The following is a 9,640-nucleotide window of genomic DNA, read 5'->3' as shown; positions in this document are numbered from 1 at the left end:
GTAGTGGTGGATCTTTTGCTTTATAGTAGATCATGAAGGTATGCTTATTTCCGATTCACCAGTAGCAGGTGATACAAACTGCAATCTTGACGGTACTAGTGAAAAAGTTGAGGCCAAATTTCCAATTAGAAGGTCGGTATTTTAAAAAGATCAGTTATTTATGTACCTTGTAATCATATTATGCTTTTCAATAATGAGACAATTGATATGAATAAATTTATTGACATGCTTTTCAATGCAGTGATGAATGAGTATTTTTTTTTTATAGATGCATCAAAGATAAAAAAGAAGGTAACACAATTATATATTTATTTCATAAATTATCTTCTAACGATTACCGTGAATTAATAAAAGTCTCCAAGCCTAAATTTATAAATGCAATTATAAACAATTTCTTACTCACAGTAGTTGAATAATGAAATCTAATAGATTCAATGCATTATCCTTGAGTAAGCAATACTCCATCTCACAAAACTATTAACACTGTCATCAACAATCAACAACCAAGTTAATATTTTGTAATATCTTACAATATACTTCATCACCTTACCACAAAATGATGCTATGCTAGACTTCTCTTAGATTGCTATAATACAATTGATATAAAAGTCAAATAGGCTTTAAATATGACGCTTAATTGTGAATAAGATATCAAGACTCAATAAATTTTTAAATAGTTAAACCATTACCAATCACCAAACTACAATAATTAAACAACTCTCTAACTCAAATACAAGTCTTGTTCTGTGTAGCCTAAAATCAAAGGCACAGTCAAATAAAATGCCATTTGAAACATTTTACTCAAACAATTTTCTTTCGAAGGAACCTGAACATCTAAGCTTAAACAACTTGTGGCAAACCACCAAAGTGAGGTTACAAAGGTCTAATATATATATATATAAGTTCCCAACACAAACCAATTTAGTCTACTGAGATTACAAAAAAGGAGGAGGGGTGGAGAATCACTATGGACCAAAAAACAATGTGAGTCGAAGGATCAAGTATATAAGATAAATCATATGAATTTTCATATTAGCATGCACACCCGGCCCTTTGCTCATTCTCAGGAACAGTGTCTGGAATACCTTGAAAGTATCTGCAATTGAGATATCGGAATATTAATTGGACGACTGAACTAGACGGTTTGTCCGTCAATTATCTCCAAATGTTTGCATATTAAATTAGTGCATATAGAGTTTAGACACTCAAAACTCATAAAGAAGCAAGATAACTTACCCAGCATGAAAAGTTAACCCCACTACAACACTCTTCAATGAAAGTAATATTTGATAAATAACCAAACACTCGAATTCATCTGTTTCTGGGAAATAAATGGATGAATATGGCTCATAATATAATTATTGGGTGCGCACAAGTTAACAGTTCGCAATACATCTGAATACTCATCACAATTAATGTCTTTTAGATTGGGGATTCCAATGGCACATCCATTTTGGTGAGAGTTTCAATCTATATTTTTGGGTCATCCTCACCTAGAAGAAATGAGAAATTGTCTGGTTTATTCACTGTCTCTAGGCCATTTCTCAAATATTATTTCAAGAAAGACAATTAGTTGACGTGAGAGATGATTTACTTTAATGTTCACACAGAATCAGTAATTTTGTTCTTGAGCTAGAAAGAATTGTCAGTATTGTCTGATTAGTTGTGATTAGTTGTGATAGGTTAATGGCTTCTGTTAAGAGTTTGCTACATATCATAAAGCAAGCAGGCTTTGTTCTTCATCTAAATTCAATTCCAAAGTACAGAAAATATGAAGTTATAAAAAACAAAGAACAATCAAACCATAAAACATTGCTTTAACATGAGTTTTATAGAAACAAAAACTTTATTCATTGATGAGCCTATTATTATGAGTTTACAATTGAAGAAACAGGGATAGGGTGGAAATTGAGCCCATGGGCCCTAAGAAACACACTATAAGGTAACTAAACAGTCAAAAGCTGATTCTATGATCTGAGGAGGTCGAAAGACAAGAAGTCCATTAAAAGATTGGAATAGAATAACATGATAAATGTTTACCAAAACAAAGGAAAAAAAAAAAGAATAACATGATAAATGGGGCTCACAAAGAGGGGTGTGAAGAATTTTCTGCAGAAAATATGGGGAGAAATTTTAACATCTCCAAAGCAACAAGCCTACCTTACTTCTACCATACATATATCCTTTATCCTCTGTTACCTAGGATCATTTACTATTGAGTTTATACAATTTTGTCTTTTCTTGTCTGTCTAGTGGCATTGTTTTGCTAATTTCGCAGTTTGACTACATCAAAGTTGCTCGAGGTTCTATCATTTTTACTGAAGAGTAAGAGACATATATCCAATACATATAACTTTTTTTGGGTGCAACTGCAAATATGTTGACATTATATTGAATACATGAATGCAAGCCTAAAGAAAAACTTACATGTCCTGCCCTTGCTCATTAGCCAGAGCAGTCTTAGCAATGCACAAAAAAGCAGCATCGATATTGTAGTCCTCTTTTGCAGATGTCTCAAAGTAGGGAATATTTCCTTTTGAAGCACACCAGTCCTTTGCCTTCTTCTCAGAGACCTGAATTCAAGAGAATTAAACTTTTATGCAAGCTATCACAAAACTAACCACGAGGCTCCTTAGGTGGTAGGAAGTTTAATAACTCCTTTTGTACAAATTTTACCCAAAACAAAAACTCCTTTTGTAAAAATTAAAAAATTAAAAGAAAAAAAGAGCCATAGAAATAAGTACATTATCATCTTCTTACCACACGGCTGTTTCCCCCATCAATATCAATCTTGTTTCCAAGCAATATAAACGGAAATTTCCTAGGATTAGGAGAATTTGCCTGTTTTACAATGAGAACGTTTATCTTAATAGAGGCTTATCTTCATTCAGAAACAAGAGACAAAGGATTAAAAAAGCTATCAAATTTTGACAGAAAAATCATGATGAGTATAAAGATATTGAAGAATCAAATATTATTACAACAACAACAACAACAACAAGCCTTTATCCCACTAGGTGGGGTCGGCTACATGGATTGCAAGACGCCATTGTGTTCTATCATTTATTAAGCTTTTAGAAATATTATTAATTAAGAGATCACGTTCAACAACTTCCAAGAGTGTTCTCTTAGGCCTTCCTCTACCTCTCTTAATCGGACTCAAAGTTATATGTTCCACTCTTCTCACTGGTGCCTCCCTTGGTCTTCTTTGTACATGCCCAAACCATCTCAACCGATTTTCTACCATTTTTTCCTCAATAGGTGCCACCCTCACTTTTTCACGTATGTGCTCATTTTGAATTTTATCTTTACGTGTATGTCCGCACATCCATCGTAACATTCTCATCTCTGCTACTCCAACTTTATGCTCTTGCTGTCCCGTTAGAGCCCAGCATTCACTACTATATAACATTGCCGGTCTGATAGCAGTACGATAAAACTTTCCTTTAAGTTTATTAGGCACCTTACGGTCACAAATAACTCCTTTAGCTTTTTTCCAATTAAACCACCCAGCTTGAATTCTATGTGAAATATCTCCACTGATTTCGCCATCATTTTGAATAATGGCTCCCAAATATTTAAACTTTTCCACTTGAGGTATGATTTGATCTCCCAATTTCACTTCCAAATTATTTTCGAATAGTCCTTTACCAAATTTACAATATAAATATTCCGTCTTACTTCTACTCAGACGAAAACCTTTCGACTCCAATGTCCTCCTCCATAACTCAAGTTTGCAATTAACCTCTTCTCTTGTCTCTGCTATAAGAACTATATCATCCGCGAAGAGCATACATTTCGGGATTTCCTCTTGAATATGTTCCGTCAAAACATTTAAAATCAAGTTGAACAAATAAGGACTCAGAGATGATCCCTGATGTAGTCCAATCTTTATAGGAAAATCCTTTGTTTGACCACTAGGCGTTCTTATACTAGTTTTTACCCCCTCATACATATCTTGTATGGCTTTAATATAAGCAATCCGTACTCCCTTTTTTTCCAACGCTTTCCAAAGCACTTCTCTTGGTATACGGTCATAAGCTTTTTCCAAATCAATAAAAACCATGTGTAGATCTTTATCTTTACAACGATACTTTTCCATTAATCCCCTTAGTAGATAAATTGCCTCTGTAGTTGATCTACCTGGCATAAAACCAAATTGATTCTCAGAAATACTTGTCTCCAATCTCAACCTGTGCTCAATTACTTTCTCCCACAATTTCATTGTGTGGCTCATGAGTTTAATCCCTCTATAGTTAGTACAATTCTGAATATCTCCTTTATTTTTATAAATAGGAATTAATGTACTTCTCCTCCACTCATCAGGCATTTTCTTGGACCGTAAAATCACATTAAATAACTTAGTTAACCATCTCACCCCTTCTTCACCTAAACATTTCCACGCTTCGATAGATATACAATCAGGTCCGTTAGCTCTACCATTTGCCATTTTCTTAAGAGCTTCCTTTACCTCCTTATCACATATTTTTCGATAGAATGACAAATTTTGTTCTCCTTCACCAGTTACTAAATCCTCCAAGTTACTAGATGAATCCTCTCCATCATTGAAAAGTTTAGAAAAATAAGTCTCCCATCTATTTTTAATTTCATCATCTGTAACTAAAATTCTTCCCTCTTCATCCTTAATACACCTTACCTGTTCTAGATCTCTTGATTTTCTTTCCCTACTCTTGGCAATCTTATAAATATTTTGCTCTCCTTCCTTCGTCTCAAGGTTCTTATAAAATTCTTCAAAAGCTTTGGAACGAGCTTCACCCACAGCTCTCTTAGTTTCCTTCTTAGCCATACGGTACCTCTCCCAATTTTCCTCATTGTTACACAAATGTATGGCTTTAAAACAGTTCTTCTTATACTTGATTTTGTCCTGTACACTATTATTCCACCACCAAGACTCCTTATCTCTCGGACCAGAACCTTTCGATTCTCCCAAAACTACTTTTGCAACCTCCCGTATCTTTTTAGCCATATCCTCCCATATGATGTTAGCACTTCCCTGAGAATCTCAAATTCCTTTATCCAAAAGATTTCGCTTGAAAATATCTTGCTTCTCACCTTTTAATTGCCACCACCTAATCTTTGGTGTTACTACTTGTCGATGTTTTTGGATTTTACTCATAATACACACATCAAGGACTAGGACCCTATGTTGTGTCGTTACAGCATCTCCAGGGATCACCTTACAATTTTTACAAAGTTTTCTATCTGTGTTCCTAACCAAAAGAAAATCAATCTGCGACCTTGAGGCTCCACTTTTGTAAGTGATGAGATGCTCATCTCTCTTCTTGAAACAAGTGTTGGCAATCTTAAAATCATACGCCAATGAGAAATCAAGAAGAGTTTGCCCTTCATTGTTTAGCTCTCCAAAACCAAAACCACCATGCACCCTCGCATACTGACCAGCTTCCCTCCCGACATGCCCATTAAAGTCTCCTCCAATAAAAATCTTTTCACTCTGTGGTATGTGTCGAATCAACCCCTCCAGATCCTCCCAAAATAATTCCTTAAGACTGGCTTCTGTCCCGACTTGCGGCGCATAAGCGCTAACAATATTAACAGTCTCACGTCCAATTATCATTTTTAAAGAAATAATTCTGTCTCCAATTCTGCTAACTTCTACAACGTTCTTCTTCCACTCCTTATCTATAATGATGCCTACTCCATTGCGTGCACTTACTTTTCCTGTATACCAAAGTTTGAAACCTTGAATATCCTTAGCTCCTTCTCCACGCCATTTTGTTTCTTGCAAGCAAAGGATATTGATTTTCCTTTGAATCATAACCCCTACAACCTCTACAGATTTACAATTTAATGTCCCAACATTCCAAGTACCAAATCTAATTTTGCTCTTATGGACTAACTTCTTTAGCCGCGTGCGTCCAGAATGACGCGGTAGCCCTTGCTCATTTAACACTACATCCGGGCGCCGATGCAGCGGCTCTAACTCACTTATCACTGTACTCGAGCCATGCAGCGCGTTACTTACGGGCAACGACCTAGCATTAACATTATAACGTCTATTGTCCATGTTCATGATAGATTCAACAAATTTTTACATTGGCTGTTGATGGCCTAACACAACCCTCCTTCTTTACCCGGGCTTGGGACCGGCTATAAACATAGGCGGAGTTGAAGAATCAAATATTATTGAAGAAAAGAAATTTCCATCAAATCCAATACTCCAGTTATGCATCTTCACCAAACAAAATAGTAATAATTCACCGCACAAGGTGGACTTAAAATCACTTCAAATAAAAAATAATGCATCCAATGCTGTGTACTAGCATGACCATGGATTATATAGTAAATGGAATCGATTGACTCAAGCTAGAATCAGTTTGAAGTTCCTTCCTATCCTAACTGTTCAATTCCTCTGTTTACCTCTTATTCTGAGTGCATATCAACAGCTAACAAATAAAAGGACTGGCAGTTGTTAGCATGTGAACAGCAGGGCAGCATATCATGAAGTAGAAGTGGAATTTCTTTTTTCTTTTTTTTGGGGGGGGGGGTTGTGGAGATCATGACACAATAGCAGTATGATCTTACTTGATGGAAACACTTTGGCTTAAGCATGCCAATTTTATATTTCACAATGAAAAACCCATACAAGATTTAAAGAGTTCTCGGCAAAGATAGCCAATAAATCATGAGGAAGAGTAACATTTTTTACAAGATATCAAGCCCATGCATTGCCCAGCATTTGAAAATTGAGTCAATATATTTATGATTTAAGAACAATTTGACTTGTTGTGAATTGTATTATTTATATTGAAATATTAATAATAACTCATTTCAATTCTTTCCAAATTAGATATTGATATATCATACCAAGTCTAAGAAATGAATTGCAGTATTTAGACTTAAAATAGTTCGTCTTGCTGTAGATTTTTTGTATATGTATTGAATAATTGATGCATCATTCAGATTTTTTGAAGATTTTTTTTTTTTTTATGCAAACATCACTATGAGCCTATCGCCCTATTTTATCACATATCACAAATTGTCTGCTATAATAAAGGATTAGCAATAATCCTAATATATACCACAGACTAAACCAAAGCTCTAACTGCATATAAACATTAGGCTTTCAAATGAACAAAGAAACAGGTTAGTGCTTGTGCTGGGTTTACGTCTTATGACCTTATAGCATATCTACTTAACGACAACAAGTCTTATTCTACCAGGTGGGGTTGGCCAAGCATATCTACTTAACAGTCATGCAATAATCTTGATCTAGATATCATGCAAGAATATGAGTTTTTACCTACAATCAAAAGCATGATAAAGATTGATACAGTGAAAAGAATCTGGACAATCTTTCAAATGAAAGGAAATAAAATCCAAGAGATGAAAGTGTGAAATGAGAATCTAAAAGCAAAAGCATGATAAAGATTCATAGTGTAAAAAGCATCTAAACCACCTTTCAAATGAAAGGAAACAAAACCCCAGAGATGAAAGTATAAAACATGTGAACCATGCTTCATCCTGGGTATCCCACTTAAGTAATATTTTATGCAGTCTTCTATCAAGGCAGGTAAACTACTTTTCACACTTTGTATTAGTCCTTCCTTTTCTTCCCTCTGTAGTTTCCAAATCACAAATGCCAACAAGCACAACTAGCTGATATTCTAAGATGCAAGATATAGAGTAGAAACTTCTCTATAAACAATTTAATAAAAAGATGGGAAAGCGGAAGTAAACTAAAGCAAAGATAAAACTTCATATATAATAATTTCTTAATTTCTGATGCCATGATGGACATTGTTCAGGACAAAACAAAACCAGAAGTCTACAATAATAGTTATCTAGCAGATAAGAGCAATTCAGATTTGAGGCCTACTGCTTTTAAATATCATTTATTCAAAGAAATATGCAGAACCGAGCATGCAAATCACCCAAAACAATAAAAATGGCAGGATAATCGGAAAGAAGGACCTGTTTGAGAAATTCCTCATGCCAAGTGTCAAGGGTATCAAAAGACCTCAAAACATTAACATCGTACACAAGGACACAACAATCTGCCCCTCTATAAAATGAAACTCCAAGACTTTGAAATCTCTCTTGACCAGCAGTGTCCCATATCTAACTAGAACACAAATGATGCACGGAGATATACATAAATTTTCTCATATTGTTAAAAATAAATGAAGTAGAAGACTGAAATACCACGAAGCTAGAAAACCTACTTGTAGAGTAACCAGTCTGTCATCAATCTGGAGTTCTTTAGTGACAAAATCAGCGCCAATTGTAGCTTTGTATTGCTGATTAAACTTCTTATGTATATATCTATTCAAGTTGTTAATCCACAGGATCTAACTCCAAGAAGCAAACGAGTACAAAAACACTTGTAACTTGATATCAAATACTACCCCTGCCCCATTTTACGAGATGTCTTTTGGAATGATTTAATGATGTTCCTTAATATATGATGTTTTGAGAAAAATAATGACTCAAATGAAAGGTATTCCAAAGTTGTCCCTCATTATTTCATTCCTTAAATATATTCATTTCTTTCCCTCCCTTCTTAAATAATGGATTTTTTGGAAGTTTATATTTCGTTTTGGAGAAATTAAGATTCCAAACTATATATAGTTGATTTAATTGGTATTTGTAATTTTACCAACAAAAAAGGTCTTATAAAATGCCAGATGGAGTACATTATTAGCCAGTATAAAGTTTATAGAAGCATGAATAGTTCAATAGCAGGAACTTCATATCTTGCAGGGTAAGAAGCAAATAATGAAAACTAATAACAAATGCAAAAGAAACCACGATGCGAAATGTGCATCAGCACCGAAAACAAAATTCGAAGATACAGATTTCAAAATTTAAGTAAATTGGCAGACCACAAAAACCCAGTACACATACTCATTACCAAATTAAAAAAAACCTCAAGCCAATCTAGCAGAAGAAGGATACTGAGTCATCAACGACGTCTTCCCCACCCTGACAGTGAATGAAGACAACAAAACCAATTTCACCATTAGCTCATGAGTGAGCACATTTAACTACATACACGAGCACGAAAGCGTTGCAGAGAAACCCTAAGAACTTACCCGCTGTCGCCGAGGACGATGACCTTGAGCAAGATTCGCCTTCGCAATGACATGGGTATGAGGGAATTGAGCCGAGAATCAGTGTTGAGGCAGCTAATAGCCTTCTCAGTGAAGTTGTTCGGTGATTAGAAGTGAACTTCGCAGTTGACTAGCAGTTGCGCGAGAGAAAGCAGAAAGAGGCGCCAAGATCAGAGCACTGCACGGTAACTTTTGGAGGCAAGGAGAAATCAAAAACACGTGCCTCAATGTATTGTATACAATTACGGGAGAGTGGCATCTTTATATAAGCTTATTTTATAAAAAAAATCTTGAAAATAATTACAATTCAAAAAGAACATACTTTTAATTATTTTAAGATGTTAATTTCAGTAGATTCTATAAATAATCCGATATAATAAATAAAAAAGAATGTTTTAAAATATGATATACATGAATATATTATAAAATTTTAAAATAATTAAATAATAAATTATTTTATAAAAGAAAAGTATCATAAAATTTAGAAATAATTAAATAATAATCACTTTTTACTATTATAACCAAATATAATAAAATAATATTTTATT

General features: G+C 34.4%; 1 protein-coding gene across 2 annotated transcripts; it reads right to left on the bottom strand.

Annotated features, from left to right (window-relative positions):
* Positions 1–685: 685 nt before the first annotated feature.
* On the bottom strand, positions 686–9,306 carry LOC129314091 (ras-related protein Rab7-like). Of its 2 annotated transcripts, XM_054957467.1 has the most exons (7): positions 9,075–9,306; positions 8,938–8,964; positions 8,205–8,304; positions 7,954–8,100; positions 2,761–2,841; positions 2,428–2,573; positions 686–1,096 (listed from the first exon to the last, which is right to left on the bottom strand). In XM_054957467.1, exons 1-7 carry the CDS (start codon positions 9,125–9,127, stop codon positions 1,033–1,035), a joined length of 618 nt encoding a protein of 205 aa, XP_054813442.1. In that variant the 5' UTR covers positions 9,128–9,306; the 3' UTR covers positions 686–1,032. The 2 variants fall into 2 exon arrangements, with proteins under 2 accessions (XP_054813442.1, XP_054813450.1); XM_054957475.1 differs by lacking the exon at positions 7,954–8,100.
* Positions 9,307–9,640: the final 334 nt, after the last annotated feature.

Source organism: Prosopis cineraria, unplaced genomic scaffold, assembly GCF_029017545.1.
Source record: "Prosopis cineraria cultivar Desert tree isolate PC_DT_omini unplaced genomic scaffold, ASM2901754v1 PC1, whole genome shotgun sequence".
Taxonomy (NCBI): Eukaryota; Viridiplantae; Streptophyta; class Magnoliopsida; order Fabales; family Fabaceae; genus Prosopis; species Prosopis cineraria.
This window is presented reverse-complemented; position numbering and strand designations above follow the sequence as displayed.

What these genes read in the sequence shown, in the direction of transcription:
- LOC129314091 (XM_054957467.1), bottom strand. Translation starts at nt 9,127, where the DNA reads ATGTCATTGCGAAGGCGAATCTTGCTCAAGGTCATCGTCCTCGGCGAC. An exon ending in AAGACGTCGTTGATGACTCA is followed by an intron (nt 8,305 to 8,937) that starts GTATCCTTCTTC and finishes CAACTTGAATAG; the next exon opens with ATATATACATAAGAAGTTTA. An exon ending in AATGAGCAAGGGCAGGACAT is followed by an intron (nt 1,097 to 2,427) that starts GTAAGTTTTTCT and finishes TCTCAATTGCAG; the next exon opens with ATACTTTCAAGGTATTCCAG.